This window comes from Salvia miltiorrhiza, chromosome 2 (genome assembly GCF_028751815.1).
Source record: "Salvia miltiorrhiza cultivar Shanhuang (shh) chromosome 2, IMPLAD_Smil_shh, whole genome shotgun sequence".
Taxonomy (NCBI): Eukaryota; Viridiplantae; Streptophyta; class Magnoliopsida; order Lamiales; family Lamiaceae; genus Salvia; species Salvia miltiorrhiza.
Genome location: NC_080388.1, coordinates 68,371,416 through 68,393,324, shown reverse-complemented (window position 1 = coordinate 68,393,324; position 21,909 = coordinate 68,371,416). Strand labels below are relative to the sequence as shown.

Genomic DNA, 21,909 nt, shown 5'->3' with positions numbered 1-21,909 from the left:
TCCGTTCCCAAGCAGCCAGCCAATTCTCATTAACGAGGAAGCGATCAATCTTACTCTTGCACTTTCCATTTGGTTTGTGCCAAGTAAACTTCCGGCCTTGAGTTTTAATTTCCTCCAAATCGTTCCCCTGAATAAATTCTTCAAAACTTCTTGCATCAGCCGCGCAAAACGTCTCCCCACTGCCCACACGTTCATCCCTCCTCCTAACTGAGTTAAAGTCGCCCAAGATACATACACTCCTATCCGTATTTTGTTCCACAATTGAGCTTAAGACATCCCACAAGATCCGCTTATCCCCTGTGCCGACTGGTGCGTACACGTTGATGATGCAACATAAAATATCACCCTCCTTGTACCTACCATTCACCACCACCGCCCCCGGTAAATCCCACGTACTAGAAGCTTCGAAAACCTCCCTATTCCACAAGCATACAATTCCTCCTGCCCTTCCCTCCGAATTCCTAATCGCTCTGTCTGTATAATTAGACCCCCACCAAGATTTACAAAACAAATCCCTGAACACCTCCATCTTTGTCTCCTGCAAGCAACAAAAATCGATCTTCTGCCCTTTCACCAAATCAGTAACATCTCTCTGCTTCGCAACACTCCCCAAGCCCCGAATGTTATAAGATAACAAATTCATTAAACATTCCTCAAAATACTCCTAGCATTTACGCAAGAAAGAAAATTACCTTGCGCCTCAATCTGTCGAGCAACATCTTCGTCTGGAATTTGACTTGAAAGCCCGATCTTCTTTCCAAAATCCCAGATCTGCTGACCTGAAATTTGCTCCCCAACTGTCGTCTCATGCCCTTCTTCGTTCTCCCCCTGTCTTTCCTGCTCTGCCACTTCCTCCCCCCTTCCATCAATTGGCTCTAAATCTGAAATGAAGTGTTCCCATTTCTCTTTCTCCCTGGCTCTATTCTTTTTCTTTTCTCTCCCTTTTTTTCCTTTTGAATTTTGTTCACCAAACCTTTTGCTTTGCTTTGAATACCTTTTGCTTTGCTTTGAACGACTTTGTTCCTCAGATTTAGTCAGGAATCCATTCCAACCATTCAACACAAGGATCCATTCCAACCATTCAACACAAGGATCCATTCCAACCATTCAACACTATAATTAATACACAATATAATACATTTCAATCAAAACTATATATCTAATTAATTAATCAGGAATCCATTCCAACCATTCAACACAAGGATCGATATTTGGATAAGATCATAAATAATGCAATGCAACTGTTGTAAAGAAAATTAAAATGCATCCAAATAATACTACTATAAATTATTGGTGCTTATGCTAAAATGGGCCTATACTATTGATATTCCTATTATAGCTAGAAACTCGGCTGACTCTATACATTGCTTGGATGATGTGGAGATTCAGAAATAAATTATAATATCTCGAATAATCAAAACGTTAAAATTATTTTGTTGTGATGTTTATTGAAGCGTACGTGATGCATTTATCTAGAATATTTTAAGTAAGGATTTAGATATATTCTAGAGAATTTACTACTAATTAGATTCATCTATGTAATCTAGATAAATTCTAGGATATTTTAGTAGAGAATTCTAGATCCCTCAAGTACTTAAATAATCATCATCTAACACTTATAAATAGGGACTCTTGTAAACTATTTGTAACAAGTCACTCCAACCACATCTAAGTTCTTTTGGAGACGAGCTTCATTCTAAAATCATTCTCTCTATTTTTACACACACTACTTTCACAATATTAATCTACTATCACCTTGCTAAATTAATCACCACATTCAAAACACCTCTAACCACTTCCACATTTTCTAACATTTCCTAACAAGTGGCATCAAAGCTTGTTCGATCATAAATGGGCGTTATGGCATCGTCAAGTCTCTCTATCACGACTCCAATATTCAATGGAGAAAACTACGATTATTGGACTGTTCGTATGAAGACTTGCCTTGAATCCCAAGATCTTTGGGATGTCATTGAAGAAGGAATCACCATGCCGAGGGAAGATATTGACAAGACATCCTCATTCGAGGTACGTAAGAAATTAAAGCAATAAAATGCTAAAGCTCTTTATCTTCTCCAACAATTTGTTAGTGATTCTATTATGTCAAGAATTATTCGAGCCACTACTGCAAAAGAAGCTTGGGATATCCTTAAGGAGGAGTTCCAAGGAAATGTTAAAGTTCGGACCATTAAACTACAAAGTTTAAGGCGAGAACTAGAGAATCTTAAAATGAAAGATTCTGAGGCCGCAAAAGATTATTTCTCAAGAATAATGAAAATAATCTACCAAATGCGGTCATACGGAGATAATGTCTCCAATGAAAGGATCATACACAAGGTCTTAATTAGCCTTACCGAGAAGTATGATCCAGTAGTGGCGGAGATTGAATCAAAAGATTTGCCAAAAATGATGGGTTCCTTGGAAGCACACGAGCAAGGATTGAGTAGGCGACATGAAAGTTAACTTGAGAGTGTCTTTCAGTCCAAGCTCAACGTTAAAGGCAATAAGACAAGAAATTGTGTAAATTTTAGAAGCAATCACAAGAAATGAAGCCCCAACAACAAGAAGAGCAAGAAAAACTTTCCACCATGCGGAATTTGCAAAAGGACAAATCACTTGGAGAAGGACTGCTATCATCGAGGAAAGCCACAATGCAAAAATTGCAAAAGGTTCGGGCATGTGCAGAAGGATTGCAGACATAGAAGAAAGCATCAAGCCAACTATTCAGAAGATCAAAATGAGAAAGAGTACATAATCTATGCATGTTACTCAACAACGGAAGCAAGAGAAGAATAATGGTACATTGATAGCGGATGCGGTAACCACATGACATCCAACAAGACTATTTTTCATGAGTTAGATACTTCAATCAACACGAAGGTGAAGATGGGCAATGGAGAATTGGTGGAGACGAAAGGGAAATGTACCATTGCCATAGAAACTAATAAAGGTATGCGGTTTATTAGAAATGTTTTCCTAGTACCACATCTTGCACAAAGCCTATTAAGTGTTGGCCAAATGTAGGAAAGTGTGGATATGCCCTCCACTTTGAGAAAGATTCTTGTCAAATTTATGATAAGAAAAATAACCAAGATATTGCATAATTAAAAATAGAAAAAAAAAACAAAAACTTTCCCATTCAGTACAAAAGGCAATGGTGGCTCAACTCGACGATATGAGTCTATGGCACCGGAGATTTGGGCATTTCAATCTAAATACCTTGAGGTTATTTCATCAGAAAAATATGATGAGAGATATGCCTCTTCTAAATGAAAGAGAAGATGTATACGAAGGATGCATGACCGGAAAGCAACACAGACAACCAATTCCAATGGAGAATACATGTCGAGAAATATCTATGTAATCTAGATATATCTAAAGATATTTTAGTAGAGAATTCTAAATTCTTCAAGTACTTAAATGGATCTAGAATCATCATCCCTATAAATAGGGACTCTTGTAAACCATTTGTAACAAGTCACACCAACCACATCTAATACATTCTAACTTCTTTGGAGACAAGAGCTCCACTCTAAAATCATCCTCTCTATTTCTACACACTCTACACTCACAATATCTCAATTGTCTTCTTCTTGCACCCTCTTGAGTAAAATTTAGAATGGAATGGCTACTGAGGCTGTTGTGAGTAAGCGCTTGCTTTAATCTTGAGTTGTGGGCGGACTCAGTTGCAACTAATTTGGTTCAATCTTCATTCATAACTAATCAGCTTAGAATAATCAATTTGGTAATATTTTTTCAGGTTAACATCGACTTTTTCTCCATGCTGTCTGCATCCAGCTTAATCTGTTAGTCACATAACTCATTAGTCTTCAAAAATGATTTCTTTAGATCCCAATAGTTGGATGTGAAGAGTTCATTTAAGATGTTTTGAATGATCTTAAAATCCTCGCTCAAGATGATGATCCAACAAATTTTGTTAGATGAGTTAGGATGAAGAGCTCAATGTGAAGCATCTACTTGACTAAGGCCAAACAGGAAGCAACCAATCTGATAAACGTAAGTGAACCTGACAAAATATGAAGATGGATGCTACCAACCTCATTTGATCACATATGTCCACGAGGTAAGAGTTAAATATAAAAGATTAATTACACCTATAGATTTCAATCGCTCCAGCTCACTTAGTTTCGAGCTATTTCCCTTTCGGACAATTTCGACCTTTTATTATTATTATTATTATTTTTTTCGAGCTATAACTTTTAAGCTCTAACCATGAATTTTCGGTTATCGGCCTAGCCAAAGGCCAAAAAGTTCACGAGAAAAATATAACATATACTCTCCGTCCATAAAAAAGTCAATTTTTGTCACTTTAACGTCTACAAAAATTAATCTCTTTCTATTTATGGATATTAGTCATAACTTATTATTTTTAATACATCTACTTATTTACCCTTTCTATCACATATATGGTGGTCTCTTTCTTAACTCACAATATAATTAATTATCATTATTAACAATGTCTTTTAGCTGAGACCCTTTCTCCATTCACAATACACTCATGAATTTTATTTTTTTTGAAATCCGTGTCGTCCCCTTTTAGGACTATTTTTTGTAGACGAATGGAGTACAATTTTTTTTAATCATAATCTTTTAATAAAAAGAATTATATTTTCTCAATCAAGACATTTAACCTTGTATTAGATACTCGCTCCGACCATAAAAAATAGTCATAGAAGAGAACAATATGAGTTTGAATAAAAATGATTGAGTGTATTGTGAATGGAAAAATTGTCTCACTTAATAGATAATGTTAATAATAATAATTAATTGTATTTTGAATGGACAAAGGTACCCAGTACCCACCATATGGTAGAAAGGGTAAATAAGTAGATATATTGGAGATAATAAGTTGTGGGGTATTAATGTTCAAATATGAAAATGGACTAATTTTATAGACGTCCCAAAATGATAAAAATGAATTATTTTTTGTGGACAGATGGAGTATATATAAAAATGAATTTCATTTCAACATTAACTTACATAAAAACTATTAAGAAATTTCATAACACTACTACAAAAGTTTACATACATAACAGTACATAGATAACGGTTTTTTTCAAAAACCGTTATGTATGAGCGCACTTTTAGGAATAGATAACATTTTTTCGAAAATCCGTTATCTATGTAATGTTGTCTAAATGCATAGATAACGGTTTGAACAAATGCGTTATGTTTTTGCGTTATCTATTAGTTGCATAAATAACGATATTACAAAACCGTTACACCACCGTTATCTATGACCATCTTTTATAACATTTATTTATAACGCTAAAGAACCGTTATGTATAAGAGTCATTTACAACGGTTTTTGAACCGTTATGTATGAGCGTCTCTAAAAACTATTATGTATAATTTTTTTATTAATTTTTTTAAAATAATATTATATTATATTATATTATATTATATTATATTAAAAAATAACAAATTAAGTGTTTATCCTAAAATCTGAATTTATTTCTAGTTAGACTTTGAAAAATAATAAAATCTAAATACATTATTAAAAACCTAAATACCAAAAATTAAATAATAAAAGTGAAACAAAAGAAAAAAAAAAGAAAAAAAAAGAAAGAAAAAGATTTGACTTCATTTCTTCAACGCCTAAAATCCTTATTCATTGCTCCCGCTCAATTTTCACGCTAACACCTCAAAATTTCCCCCAAATCGGACCTGGCCTCTTTCTCTCTTCACCATCGCCGTGCCCTGCCACCGCCGTCGCGACTCGCCGCCACGACCAGCGCCGCCCGGCACTCACTGCGCCCCCCATCTCGTCGTCCTCTATTTGTTTACCCGTAGCAGCAGCTGCGGAGATATCTCTCCATCTCGAACCCGCGTCGCCTGCCACCGACCGTGTCGACTCGCCGTTGCCACGCCGGCCGTCTTCTCGCCGCCCCTTTTAACCCTAGGCGCCGCGATAAACCCCATTTTAGCTCGCAAATCCCTATCTGCTCTTCGCGCGCGTCAACTCGTAAACCCTATTTTTTCCAATTCCTCATTTAATTTATGATTGTTTCTCTTTGTTGTCAACAATTCATGGAGCTTCACGCTGTGAATTCAGATTTCAATTAGAATGCAGAATTTATTGGACTCGAGAAGCCATTCATCGAGCATGCCGCTTTGTGGATGAGTATCTACTATTGAATACCTTTCTCGCTGGTTATAGCCTCACAATTGTAGATGTTGCAGTCTGGACTGCTCTTGCTGGTAAAATTTATGCAATTCTATTATTGAGCTTCTTTATATCGATGATCCTTGATGTGGTCTCGACTTTTTTTTTCCAAAGGACTTCTTTTCGTGAAAGAGATTACTCATGTTTTCAATGTGTATTATAGCTTGCCTTTGATTGCTATGTCTTTTCTATATAAATCATGGCACACAAGTGTTCTACTTCTCAGAGAATATATGTTCTTTTATTTCTATTACAGGAGCTGGTCTGAGATGGGAAAGTTTAAGGAAATGTTCTTTTATATTCTCCCAAATTGTATATTATCCAATTTCTTGATATTGAGTATTTTTTCTTGTAGGGTTCCTGTAGTGGCTATGGTAACACTACAGGTTTTTGCTCCTCTATGTTATGTATGTCTCCATCTTCTCACTCGGAGCACAAAGCAAATCTGAGCAGATCTAGATCCCAAATCCAGTTCTTGCATTCCCCTCTATTTTTTCCATTTCAGGTAGCTTCTTCGCTTGATTATGTATTTCTTTCTACATTTTATGCCTGCTGGATTATAGATTCATTCCAGGTTCAAGAGATTCTGCATTTTATGCCTGCTGGATTATAGATTCATTTTTATTGTTTGTTGTTTGTTGATTGTGTGAAATTGAGCTGTAGAGCAGTGCATATAGCTGACAGATTTGGGGTTTCCTGCATCAACATGGAAGAACCCTTTGAAAGAAGAAAAGTGATATCTATGAATAAACAATCAAATATAGACACCACTACTCGGAAAGGGAAACATAGGAATGACCAGTGAATCGTCGGGCTTCATTCATTCTCCTCCTCCTCTTCTCTCTGAATGGCGCCGTGGACTGAGGAACGTCGATGAACGCCGCTCACTGCCATGGTCTTCGAGATTCGGGCGAGTGGTTGTCACCTCCACTCTGTCGTTACCTCTCTCACTCACTCTCACGAACAGATCTCCCTCACACACGAAGAGAATAGAAACCGAGTCCTAGCTCTCTCTCGACTCTCCTTGGTTAAGGGTAGCCGCAATTCTCCCCTTTCGAAGCTAAGTTTCCTATCCCATCCACTGCAGCTAAAAATCAGCAGCTGCAGTATTACTGATTTCTATTCTTTATGTGATCTTTGTAGGTCTAAATACGAGCAGCAAGCATTTTTGAAGCCTAGCCTGCGTATTCAATCAGGTTCTGCAAAACAGTCTTTACAAGCAAGTTTATCCCGAAAGATTGTTAACAGCCTACGAAGTTCGAATTCATCAGAAAACTCAGTATGTTTCCACACTTATAGGTTTGAAATTTTGGGCGTCTACATCTATGTGATATGTTTCCTATGGTTGTGCTTTACAAGGCGAAGCTGTTATTGTTGAAGTAGATATTAAGCTAAGATAAAACTGAGTGTCAAGATGGATATGTTAACTTTGAATTCCAGTGGAGTATCTTAGCATTAAGGTAATTGCAAATATGGTGATACAAGCAGGAATATATAGGAACAATGAAGGTTAAAGTACTTAAAGGCTCCAACTTAGCTGTTCGGGATATGCTATCAAGCGATCCATATATTGTGTTGACTCTCGGGCAGCAGGTTAGTATCTCTTTTCGTTCTTTGTTCTGTATTATTTCGGAGCGAGCCTAGGCTTTGAGTATTGTGCAACTGCTGAACTCAACTGAGTGGCCTAACTATCATGCTAGCAGTATCTTTTTGTGATGTTGGTTGTTTCTGATCCTCCTAGAAAGTGCAAACGAGCGTGGTGAATAGCTATTTGAATCCGGTATGGAATGAGGAGCTTACGCTTTCTATTCCACACGATTACAGCCATAAGGAGGAGCATCCTTTCCACATCAATTGCATGCTGGTGTCTGGATTTTCGTTGTTATATATTAGTGTAGCACTCTCTGCACTATATGTCGTCTCTAATTTTATTTTCCTCTGAAATGTTGAATCAATTACAGCTGAGTCTGTCAAACGGATGGCAGTAAAGACACAGCTAAGCACATTGAAGAAACCCGAAGATGGTAATTTTGTCATATTCATTTCATTTTGGCTCTTGAGGTTTTGATTGCTAATTCACTAGACCCTTAGTTTTTTTCAGTTTTATGAAGCCCCTGAACTTTTACATTTTGTTTTAGCAACATAAACTTTAAAATTCAGGGCAAGAAACTGATTTTGCCTTGGTTTTGTTGTTGCAATTTTGGATCTTGTAAAGGAAATCTAATTGCTGCTGCTTGAAGTTGCAGGGAACGGGGAGTCATGAATGACACTGTGAAACAAAAGTCAACATATTGTTTGTTATATTTTTCTTGTCCAGTTTTCTTTTATTTCACATATTTTATTTGGATTATTTTTCTATTGGCAGGTTGAGCTTGTGTGTCGGGTTCTCTCCTAAGTTAGTTGCTGCAAATTCATCATAGCAGGTCAACTAGTTCATGAGGACTTGGTGCTAGAACACATAATATGATAGATTTTTGTTTTAGCTATAAGATAGTTGGTATTTTCAATTTTGAATCGAAATATGCAATGATCATATGTACTTGATACTTTTGGATGGTAATGTATGAATATTTTGGATGATATATAATATTGTTATTGGTGATTTTATCATTTTGTTGTTTTAAAGTTATTTATTTATTTCTTGAGATAAATAACATAAAAATCGAGAAAAAATATTAAATATGTTAGTTGTAGTTGAAATACATAACAGTATAAAAAGTACAAAAAAATCGTTATGTATTTCTATCAAAGATAACGGTAAAAACCGTTGTAAAAAGTAAAAAAAACTGTTAACAATGATAGAAAAAAAACAAAAAAAATACAAAACATAACGGAAAAATCCTCATACATAACGGTAATAAATCGTTATGTATAAGCATTATAGATAACGGTTTTATACCGTTATGTATAGAAAAAAAACTGTTAACTATGATAGGAAAAAAAAGAAAAAAATACAAAGCATAACGGAAAAATCCTCATACATTACGGTATAAACCGTTATGTATAATCATTATAGATAACGGTTTCATACCGTTATGTATAGAAAAAAAACTGTTAACTATGATAGGAAAAAAAACAAAAAAAATACAAAACATAACGGAAAAATCCTCATACATAACGGTATAAACCGTTATGTATAATCATTATAGATAACGGTTTCATACCGTTATGTATGAGCGTCTCGTACCGTTATCTATTCTCACATACATAACGGTTTTTAAACCGTTGTCTATGATACGTATCATAGATAACACCACTATACACAACGGTTTTTTTGCTCATAGATAACGGATAAAATCCGTTATCTATGAGCGTTTTTCTAGTAGTGAACCCCAAAAATAAAACAATGCTTGTCCCAGCTACAAACTTTATGTTTAATTTTTTTATCTGGTTTATTTCTCTGTCCTTTTCAGGCCATTAAGACCATATCCAATGTCACAGAAACGTATAGTACCTACTCATATTGATCAACCTGACAATTAGTTTGAATGTTAAGATACTTTAGCAATATACAAGGTGTGGTTACTTTTTGTTTGGCTGTGTAATTCTCTATGTTTAATCATATATGATTTTGTGGTTGATATTTCCTGATACTCATGATAAATAGTTATTTGGATCATATATTCTCGTCTTGTTTCATTTTCCAGTTTGAATTGCTCCGACGTTAGTTTCATGGTTTGCAGAGTCAATTTCATGCCTGGAGGAATCTGTAAATATCTTTCTGGATATTGGAAGGTTTAATATGTCTGCAAGGTATTATAAGGTAAAAGATTAAATGTTTGCAGATATCTGATTTTCCAATTCTTTCTTTTGAATTTCACGTTAGCCACCGGGTTGGTTCTGTTCCATATGCTGAATTTTTCAGCCTTACGTAACAAAAGTAGTTCTCTGTATAAGGACATTGGTATGTTATTAGTCACCGTTTAGGCATAATCTTGATTCTTGAGTATTATTACAGTACTGAGAAGTAATTGAAAGATGGTAATTAGAGATATCTTAATATGCAGGAAATTCTTGAGTATTATTATCAGCATTAGTCACCATTTACACTTATGTGGAGATGGATAATTTTGAAAAATAGATGCCTTTACTTGAACTGAGCTTTGGAAGGAAAATTCTTGAGCAAATAAATTAGTGTGCATCAGTGTTGGACTTGTAGTTTGATGTATTCCAGCTGAGCCTTTGTGTGCACGCATGAGTTTTTATCAAGGGAGGAAGATCAAGATGGATATGTTACTTTCAAAAAGGGAGGAAGATCAAGATGGAGATGAGCGCGAAGGAAGCCTTTGAGAGGTCGATGAGGACTTTGTCGGAGTGGATAAGCCAGGAAGTGAATCGAAATATGTAATGATCTTATATACTTGATACTTGGTTCATTCGGATGATAATGTACGAATATTTTGGATAATATATAATATTGTTATTGTTGATTTTATCATTTTGTTGTTTTAAAGTTATTTATTTATTTCTTGATATAAATAATATAAAAATTGAGAAAAAAATATTAAATATTAAAGATAATGGTTAAAATCGTTGTAAAAGGTACAAAAAACCGTTATCTATATCTTACAAAGATAACAGTTTAAACCGTTATAAAAAGTATAAAAAACTGTTAACTATGTTATGAGAAAAAAAAAATATTATATAATACATAACAGATTAATTCTAATACATAACAGTCTAAAACCGTTATCTTTTTCTTACAAAGATAACGGTTTAAACCGTTATAAAAAGTATAAAAAACTGTTAACTATAATATGAAAAAATATATATTATGGAATAGATAACGGATAAATTATAATACATAACAGTCGAAAACCGTTATCTTTTTCTTACAAAGATAACGGTTTAAACCGTTATAAAAAGTATAAAAAACTGTTAACTATAATATGAAAAAATATATATTATGGAATAGATAACGGATAAATTATAATACATAACAGTCGAAAACTGTTATGTATAATCAATATAGATAACGGTTTTATAACCGTGATGTATGTGTGGTTGTACTGTTATCTTTTCCCTTCATAGATAACGGTTTTTAAACCGTTGTGTATGACACCTATAATAGATAACACCACTATACACAACGGTTTTTTTGCTCATAGATAACGGATTTTATCCGTTATCTATGAGCGTTTTTCTAGTAGTGTAATAGTTAAGGATATGACACACATTTGACCTAAATGATTATATTTCATTAATTTTCATACAAGAAAGTTTTTTTATTTTGCATTAAAGAAAATACAAATATATACTCTTTTCGTCCCTCAAATAATTTCATAACTCTCATTTTTAGGCTGCGCTCCAAAAAAATTCTATTTCTATTTTTGAACTATATCCCACCACTAATAATACATCATTTATCCTTACTTTTTATCTTTTTATCATTCTGAATACCATTTACACTTACTTTTCATATTTTCACATTTTCATCTTAAAACCCATATTTCTCTCCCTTCTAAGAAGTTATTTGGGGACGGATAGAGTATTTCATAAGTAATATATATAAATAGTATTATCAAATTTAAAATAGATAAAAAGAAGTTTGACAACAAGTAATTAGAGATTTTTTTATTAATCGGACCAATCCACTTGATTTTTGGGCTAACTCTATCGGGTTCAAACTATTTTCAGTTTGAGTAGATATTTTTTAATCTTTTATTTTGGGCTAATATTTTTGGACCTTAACCCATCGTTTTTCTTGGTTTATTTGGATCGACTCGTCAATTTCAAGCTAAATTTACATTTCTTATTTACTTGTTAATGTTGAACATTTATCATATATAATATCCAACTATAAGACACATTATTAACTCCTAATGAAGTAATATATTTCTTATGAATATATAGTATAAAGATGTAATGAATAGACCAGGGAATGTAAAGTATGACTATTTTTATTGAAATGTATTTCTTCCGTCCCATTAAAAGTAACACAAAACTTTTGGACACGCGAATTAAGAAGAGTGTATCAATTGATTAAAATTAGTTGGGATTGCACTTTTTAAGGGTTAATTTTTGTCATTTATAGTATATACAGTTATAATGGAACTGTCCAAAATATAATACAAGCCATTTTTAGTGGACAAAGAGAGTACTTGTTACTGTTAATGATTAAAAATACATATGTAGGACAAAACATTATTATTAATTAATTAATAAGATAATATAGAACATTTCAATCGGCAAAATATTTTCCCTGTAATCAATCAGTCGGATCAGAGGTTTAAATCACAACGAAGTAAATAAAAAATCATCATTGATCATCTTTCAAAAGAATAAAAAAAATATAATTCCTAATGAATCATTAGCATCTCTTGTAAAGAGGAAAATTGAATGGCCTAGTTAGTAACACTAAACACTTTTGCTCCAGTTAGTGTGTTGAGTATACATTATATTTCATCAATCTCATTCTAAATGTTTCATTTTTCAATTTGGACCGTTCTCTTTAAACTTTTTCATTCTATTTTGAGATATCGTCAACATATAACATATACTCTTATCGTAATTTATAAATAACACAAGATGTCATAAAATAGCTACTCTTTTCGTGTTACAAAAATATATAGTACTTTTGGTGACATGAATTTAAAAAAAAATATTGGATCAATATGTTGTGAGTGAAAAATTAATCTCACATTATTGTGAGCGAAATGATGGGCAATAAGTGATTTTGTTTGTGAATAGATTGAGAAAGTAAGGTGAAAAAATAAGAAGTTTATGGTGAGTAATGTCCAAAAGTGAAAAACGAATGCTTTTATATATAGAACATAGTAAAATGACAAATTATGAATATTTTTATGGACATAAGAAATATTATCTATAATCTCTCTTACTTAATTTTATATAAATACAGTAAAACTCTAGTAGTTTTTCTTTCTAACTTTATTACAAATAACTTATTTTATAACAAAATCATTTGGATCTTAATACCACTTCCCAAAATAAATGAGACATGGCACCTAGGGCTAAGGAGTAGGGATTATTAATTATATTAACATTAATGAGCATTTTTCATATGTAAAATTTATAAAGATACGTAAGGCAAATTAATTTCTAATGAATTGTAAAATTTACTATTATAAGTATAATTAATAGATTACATTAAATACTAAAATAGGAATATAATTTTGGTCGTTATCTGAATATAAAAGAGGGGTGAAATAGTAATTTGCACAGGAGATGAAGTTAGCTACAGTAGATACAGATAGATAAATATAGAATATGGGGCTGTTTGGAACTGACAAAAGTTAGACCCTTGACGTGTACGTATATATGCAGTTGGCCTCTAGTATTTATGCATGCAAAAAATATACAAGTAAATAAAAATGAGTGTGTCCATGAAATCATAATGAGTGTGGTTTTGTTGGTTTGTGGGGATTGTTTTTCTTCGGTCCATTTGCTTCTTCTTGCTTTCAACTTGGAACCGTATACTATACGTACTGTCTCAACAAGCCCTTCTCTCTCAAATTTATTAATTCAATTCCTCAGGTGATTAGCTTTTAAGAAAGAAGGAAAGAGCTTATATATTTTATCCTCTTGGATGAAAAGGAGGAAAGCTTAAAGCTGATAATCTTACCCCTTTTTCATCATGTTTTCCTCATATCCCCCACGGTTGTAGCTCCTCCTCAATTGGTCGGTCGCTTATATCAAGCCTCGCTTCGCTTCTTTCTTTGATTATTATTAATTCCGATCGATGTTGAGCAACAATTCGGAGCTCCTCTCCTCCTCGGAAACCAACAGAAGAAAACGACGCCCCGCCGGAACTCCAGGTATACATACATAGATACATCATGTATGGAATATATATAATATTGAATGATTTTGGATCAGATCCGGATGCAGAAGTGGTGTCTCTCTCCCCGAAAACCCTGCTGGAATCGGATCGGTACGTGTGCGAGATCTGCAACCAGGGGTTCCAGCGCGACCAGAATCTGCAGATGCACCGGCGGCGGCACAAGGTGCCGTGGAAGCTGCTGAAGAGGGAGACGCCGATCGCGAGGAAGCGCGTGTTCGTGTGCCCGGAGCCGAGCTGCCTCCACCACGACCCGTGCCACGCCCTGGGCGATCTGGTCGGGATCAAGAAGCATTTCCGGCGCAAGCACAGCAACCAGAAGCAGTGGGTCTGCGACAAATGCTCCAAGGGCTACGCGGTGCAGTCCGACTACAAAGCCCATCTCAAGACCTGTGGGACCCGCGGCCATTCTTGCGATTGCGGCCGCGTCTTCTCCAGGTACCTTCAATTCTTCCTTCCTTAATCATCTTTCATTTAATATTTCACATTGTATTCAGTGCAAGAATGTTTTATTAATTAGCTAGCATATATAATTTCTTTGTTTTTATTTTTGAGGGTCTTTCTTACTATAGTGTGTGTGTGTGTGTCAAATCATTTTCCCAACAAATATGCAGGCAAAACCCATATCAATAAGACTAGGTTTTATTTACTCTTGTCAGCCCTTTGTAGTTAATACTACTACTAATTTATTATCTACTATTCAAATACAGATAGGCCCCGGGGGTTGCCTTCCCAAAGATCTCAACTCCATATATTTCAAATCACGAATTATAGTATAATATTTCATGTACTAATTCCAAACATTCTGTGCATGGAAGTTACCTGAGTATAAAGTACAAATTAAATGTGTTTGTTGTATTATTCTAAACATTGGAGTATTTATTTTAATGAATCGATGCTGTGATTAAGATGTTTTAATTAATAATGGGCTGTACGTTTCTCTAAATGACCTACTGCTATACAAACTCCTCTCGAGTCAAATTTAAAGCTTCTATATTAATGCATATCTAAAAATACTATAGAATTAATTTCTTTTTTAAATTATTTTCAAATTTTTGGCACGAGTTAAATGCTGGTCCACAGAAAATGATAATTTACGTTATGGTGTTGAAATTTATTATTGAAATGAGATGGTAATTTTGTTGTTCAGGGTTGAGAGCTTCATCGAGCACCAAGACGCTTGCAGCATGGGGCGGCTCCGATCGGAATGCCAGCCACTGCAGACGGCGGCGTGCTTATCGCGAACGGCGTCGAGCCCCAGCCCCTCCAGCGACACCAATTTAAGCGTGGCGCCGTGGGCCGCCCCTTTCCCTGCACCCATGGATTCAATTTTCATGGCGGATGCCGCCACACCAAAGAACAGATCCCGCCCGCCCAATCTCGAGCTGCAGCTGCTCACAAAAGCTACCACCAGCCTCGATAACTCAGCCAAACTCGACTCCACTCAACTACAGCTCTCCATCGGCTCGTCGGAGATCGGAGACAAAGCCGAAACGGATAATGCCGGCAACATCGCCGGCGGCAACCGCTACTCGCCGATGGGAAGCAGCAGCACCAGCGGCGTGGCGGTGGCGACGCTGAAGGAGGAGGCGGAGGAGCAGCTGCGGGCGGCCATGGCGGAGAGGGCGCACGCGGAGGAGGCGCGGCAGCAGGCGAAGCGGCAGAGGGAGCTGGCGGAGCAGGAGTTCGCCAACGCCAAGAGAATCCGGCAGCAGGCGGTGGCGGAGCTCGAGAAGGCGCAGGCGCTGAAAGAGCAGGCGGCGCAGCAGCTCAACGCCACCATCTTGCAGATCACCTGCCATTCCTGCAAGCACAGATTCCACCCAGAGGCGACGGCGCTGCGGCCGCCGTTCGTAGCCTTTAAAGAATGGGAAGTCAAGAAAAACTGATAAGCAAAAAAAGGAAGTTTACTTTAATTATGTGTATTAGTAATGTATGTTATTCGAGTTTAGTTTTTAATATCAAAAATCAACGACATTACAGTTTCTGTAGACGTATATTTAGTGGAAGAGATATTTCAGTGGAGTGTTATGATTAAAAAAAAAATTAATGGAGCGGGTGTCAGATGGTTAATGCAGTTGGTATTGTATCAAATTTGGTATTTATTAATTTGGATTGTTTCATTTATTTCATAGGTGTGCTTTTTTCAGGAAGCTTTTTCTGATACAATAGTGCAAATTTGGATTTTATGAGAGCATCTTTTTTTATTATTTAATTTATATAAGCTGAATTTCCTGTTATCAGTCTATTTCCGTAGATAAAAAGGTATAAGGCGCATTGAAGGCATTTTATTTCATCAGAGTATGTTCCTTTCGGGAACATGATTGTTCTTCCAGGTTAGTTGGCTTTGAAATGGAGACTACTGATTCATATCCAAAGCAACTAAATTGACAGTGTGTAAAATAATTAAAATGAATGACAAGACAACTCAAATCATTTTGTTTGATTACTACAAGTTCTTATGGATAGTTTCCCCACTAATTTAATTAGTAAAATTATGTTAAGGATAAAGGCTTGAACCATCTCCTAAAATTAATCCATCCAACCGACATCTAATTATAGTCACTAATCCATGGTATATAGGTATTGTTGAGAGTTCCTAGACCGATATCTAAAAGGAAGCAACACTCAAGTGTTAATATATCAAAATAGCTATTTTTATATTATAAAAATGAAAATAGAGTATAAAATTAAAAAAATATACTTTGTTTTATTTAAAATACTATTTTACCTATAATTGATAAAATCAAGATTAAATTCACGCACAAACCTATTTTTAGTTGTAAAGTACCACATTAAAAGCTCAATTCACAAATAACTCTATGTATGTAAATTAAAAGGCAAAATATTAAAAGTAACTATCATTTTATCCTTTTTTTATGTTATTATTATAAAATAATTCCTCTGTCAACAAGTGTCCTAGTTTGTTTTGACACAAAAATTTAAGTGAGTATAATTAAAAAATAAAAAATGGTGGAGCCCACTTTTATTTTGCGAGAGGAATATAATTAAAATGGAGATGATTGCAAGGTAAAAAAAGTAAAAAGTCTTTCTTATTTTAAAGAGAGGACGCTATTATTGGACAACTCAAAAAAGAAAGTAGGACACTTGTTATATCCACTCCAAAACTCAAATCTCAATGTTTTTTTTTTTTTTTAAATAAAAATAAAAAAAAATAGAAATTAGCAATGTAGCTTGTTAAGAAAAAAGATGAGATAGAGAGAGAAAGATGAAGGATGTGTTGGTGTTTGGAGTATTAGAAGATCTAGAAACGGAGGGGAGAGTCCGGGCAGGCGAGAGCAAGCATTAAAGAAGGTTTGAATTATTGTATGACAATAGCGTGTGTTTGTGGAGAGGAGAGGAGAGGGTAAATGGGTAAATGGGTAAATGGAAAAGCAGGGATTCTGAAACCATATAAATGTTAGCATGTTTTTCAGTGCCACAGTTGTAATGGTTGATGCTGGAGTCGTCCCTCTCAACCCACATATACAATTCATTCATTCATTTCAAATTTTTACTCTCTCTGTTTTCCCTCTCAGCTCAGCTCACCCCCTAAGAATCAGTGGCACAGGCGCCTTTCCATTTATGAAGAGACCAATGCTCCGAGATCACCTACCTCTTTCTCTCTCCAACTCTGCTTTGTCTCTGTGTATTATGTCTCTTTGCTGTTGGGGATAGAGAGAGAGAGAAACACAAGACTTTGTTTTCTTTTCAATTATACCAAAGGGTAGGACCCAATATGGACCTCACCTAAATATACATCAAACTCATATCTTGCCCTTACCATTTTATTATACATCTTTTTTTTGAGCCAAATTCCAAGTTCGTGTTTCACTTTCAACATCCATTTTTTTGTGTTTTTGTTTAATTTTATAGCTATTAATTAGGATTTATTGTATCTAATTATGAGTATATTTTAATTTTACCTCCAATAGACATATGCTGTACTTTGAGTAATTAATTTTGATTTTAAATTAATCATTCATTTTTAGGGTTGATATTTCATAATTAAGACATGTACTGTACTTTCTCTAAACTTCAAATATCAATTAAAGTTTATTAAATTATAATAATTTTATTTTTATTATATTTAGTTAAAATATAAAGATAATATATAGTGATCAGACGGTGCAGTACAAAACATATCATGCTAGAAGATTTGGCTATACTAGAAGGCAAAATGTGAAAGCTTCTTTTGTTCGTTTCCTTTCTTTTACTCAAACAATCTTCTTCCTGCTCATCAACTTGCAATGTAACATTATTTAGACTATAAAAAGAATATTATATTGTTTGATAAAACGCTTCTTTTACGATAAATAAATCGAGGATTTAAGTCATTTAAAGGGATGTGTGTGTGCAATTTCAGAATTAATATATATTATAAAGTTAATGGTAATTTATATACATTTTGAAAACTAAATGATAATATGGATATACTCTAATTGTATGATAGATCGTTAAATAGAAAGAGATCAGTTCCATAATTTTTTTTAAAAAAAAGTTTAATTAAGTGTATTTTTAATTACATTATGCATACTTTCTATCCTTCTCACTATTAAAAATTACTTTGAAATTCGAAAAAATGCGAAAAGTCTCAACTATTGAATAAAAGATCGATGTATCAAATTTTCTCAAAAAAAAAAAAGAGATCAATGTATCAAATTTTTGTATTACATACTACCAAAGGTTAAAGTACTACCCTATACACATGTATCTTATATATACATATATTGTATTTATTTATTGCGAAAATAAGAGATGATAATCATTTATGGGTCAAATAGATAATTTACACAAGAAGTGAAAATATTTTTGTAAATTTGCTAGTCCGATAGGCTAATACAAAAACCGAAGAATCGATTAGGCCAAAACTTTAAAAAAAATGAAATGAACATTTCTAACAAAAGCTGAAAAACATGCATGTCGATGTTTTATTCCGCTGAAATGAACATTTCTAACAAAAGCCGAAGAATCGATTAGGCCAAAATTTTTGTACATTACTACAAAACATTAATTGATGCCATCATCAAGTTTTGAACCGTTCACCTTTCTTAGGAAAAAGTAGCAATTTTATTCCGCTGAGATGACAATTCTATTCCACAGAAAATATAAAGAATATGCATGTCGATGTTTATGAGAATTACATGAGATAATTGGTTTATTCGGGGACATGAGACAACGATCTCGTTTTTCTTAACTCACTGCACACTTCAATCTCGCTTTTCTCTTAAATTTAATTATTTATGAAATTAAATACTCCATTCGTCCCGCAAAGCTTGAGTAATTTCTTTTCAACAAGAATTTTAAGGAGTTTGTATTTTGTTTGTTAAATATAGTAGGTGAAAAAGTTAAAAGGTGAATAAAGAGAAAAACTTTGTCATATAAGAAAAGTGATCAAAGCTTCGCGGGACAACCCGAAATAGAATACTGCTCAAGTTTCGCGGGACGGACTCCGTTTATTCCATCAAATTAGTTCCTCAATTATTTTTTGAAAAAGTAGGTCTTGCACAAGAGACAATCCACTCGTGCCTCGACCCGGAGCCCAGACCCTAAATTCTAATCTCCAGGCGTTACCTCTCTCTCGCGTTGAGAAGGTCAGCCTCCAACCTCAGACGGTGGATGAGAGAAAGAGCGTGGAGGAGTGGATGCTCAGGGCAGCAGCATCAACGAGAATACACTCATGTATACCTTGGCCGTATTCAACGTAGAGATACAAATACATACCTTTCCGATATGGAAATTGGTTGACGGAGAGAACAGTGGAGGGGTCGTGGACCCGCCACGTGTACTGCTCGTTCCATCTCGACTCCAGGCTATCAGAGATGGTGCGCGTCCGCACCCATTTGTTGTTGTATTTGCGACAACGTAAGCATTGATGGAGCCTTTGGCGTTGATAGTTTTCATCGGCAACAAATTGTTGCATCCAATTATGCCTGGCTCGATCGTTTGAACTCGGTAGTTACTGCAAACATGAGCTCCTTCGTTCATAAGAAAAAGGTTATTATTGATATGACAAAAGATAATATTTCAAAAATGTTACGTCAATTGTTATTTTTATTCACGAGATTAATACTTTTAGTTATTTGGTCAAGTAATTATTTTCGTAAGAATTCTTAAAAAAAATATATTATCGTAAGAAAATGTAATTATTGATATGAAGAAATGTAATATTTCAAAATTATTAGTATATTTTTTCACGACAATTGTTATTTTCACTCATGAGAACTTGTATTTTTAGTTATCTGGTCAAATAATTATTGTCATAAGAAAAAAGAAAAAGTAATCATTGATATGAAGAAATGTAATGTTTCAAAAATAAAATATAATTATGCAAATAAAGGAAAAAAAATATTAAAATGTAAAAATAAAATACTAATTGTAGATTAACAAATATTATTTGGATAAATAATTTATAAAAAAAAGTAAACTAATGGATAATAGGACACATAAAATTGTCCTATCACACGACTATTAGGACACTTCAAAGTGTCTCAATAAATATCATAATGCTAAAAAAAGTAAAATGAAATATCGCGGGAATCAAACCCATGGCATTAGAGATGGTAGGCGAAGAAGGGTACCATTAGGATAACGTATTTTTAGAATTTCGGATAGTTTTTACTTGTATGTATCATGGTGAGAACTGGTCTCATGGATGAAACTGGTCTCACAAGAGTTTTTGCGTTTTTGAAATGTCTCAAAATATATAATATATGTCACCTTTTTAATTAAAATTGATTTTTTTTTTCACTAATAATGTATAGAATTGTAAATACAAAAAAAACTAAAAAATAGAACTAACGCACATGAATTGTTACTTTATCCAAGAAAGGGGGGTTAATTAATTCTGAGGGACAAAATCAGTATTAAACCGAATAAAATGGTTTTATTTTTCATGACAGAATAAAATGGTTAATTACAAAGAATTCACAACATTTCTCATCATTTCCAGTTAATACTTTTGCTAACCCGAGTATAATATAAAATGTCGAAATAAAAGAAATTAACAAGTGGGGTACGAAATTCATCTCCAAGAAAACAGCCCAATCGCTGCCCAAAAAGTGCAACTCCAACCTCCTCTCATTTTTTGACTGATCAACTTTTTGGACCACATTTCTTTTTTTTGTTTTTATAAATATATTTACGTGGTCACTTTTTGCATTGTTATTATTACCAAGCATCTCCTATAATGACTTCAACTTGCCCACGGATGTGATTTAAAAGCTCCATCTACTAAAAAAAAAAGCCATTGAGAGTATTATTTTTCCGTGGATACATTGAATTATCATACAAATAATTTAAATGTTATCAACTGAATTTATGTACAATCTCAAAATATAGATATACGTCGCCTTTAAATTAATTACATCATCAACCTTCTAATATTGGTTTCTGATCATGAAAAATGTTTCGTATCAATTTATTTGATGGGCAAAAATAAATCAACACGGCCCGTACCGGCCTTAAGTAGTAGCATAAATGCCTCATCTGCTATTTTTCAGAGAAATATTGAATACTTATGTCAAAAGTTGAACATAAATTCAGCTGATCTATCGTACATGGCAGGGGAACATATATACTCTATTTTACTACAAAGTTTATAAAAGTCCTTATAACATTTAATTCAGACTCGTACCTCACAACTGCTCCTACTAAATCTATACAATTATTATTGTCTCAGTTTTATTGTTCTAGAGCCTTGAGTTTACTCCTGCTATTAGATTTTATTAGACATACACATGGCTGGCAAGATGGGCGAGTCGGTCCAGCCTCTCGGGCTTTAAGTACTATACGGATTGGCCCGGCCCGCTAGTACAATGCAATCGGGAGATAAAACAAACTATTTTGCGACATCTTATTCTTGAATAAGGTAGTTATTTGCGTGTACATGAATTTATTATACATACATAAGTTAAATGATTGT

At 34.2% G+C, this 21,909-nt stretch overlaps 2 protein-coding genes across 3 annotated transcripts in view; one reads left to right on the top strand and one right to left on the bottom strand.

Moving 5' to 3' along the window:
* Positions 1–21,909, bottom strand: part of LOC131008566 (uncharacterized) — a 590,934-nt gene that overhangs the window by 369,476 nt on the left and 199,549 nt on the right. The gene's annotated exons all lie outside the window — the stretch shown is intronic.
* Positions 13,497–16,112, top strand: LOC131008592 (zinc finger protein SHOOT GRAVITROPISM 5-like). 2 transcript variants are annotated; one of them, XM_057935525.1, is made up of 3 exons: positions 13,497–13,962; positions 14,036–14,423; positions 15,136–16,112. In XM_057935525.1, the coding sequence occupies exons 1-3, from the start codon at positions 13,887–13,889 to the stop codon at positions 15,872–15,874; spliced, it is 1,203 nt and encodes a 400-aa protein (XP_057791508.1). In that variant the 5' UTR covers positions 13,497–13,886; the 3' UTR covers positions 15,875–16,112. The 2 variants fall into 2 exon arrangements, with proteins under 2 accessions (XP_057791508.1, XP_057791507.1); XM_057935524.1 differs by having other exon boundaries at positions 14,024–14,423.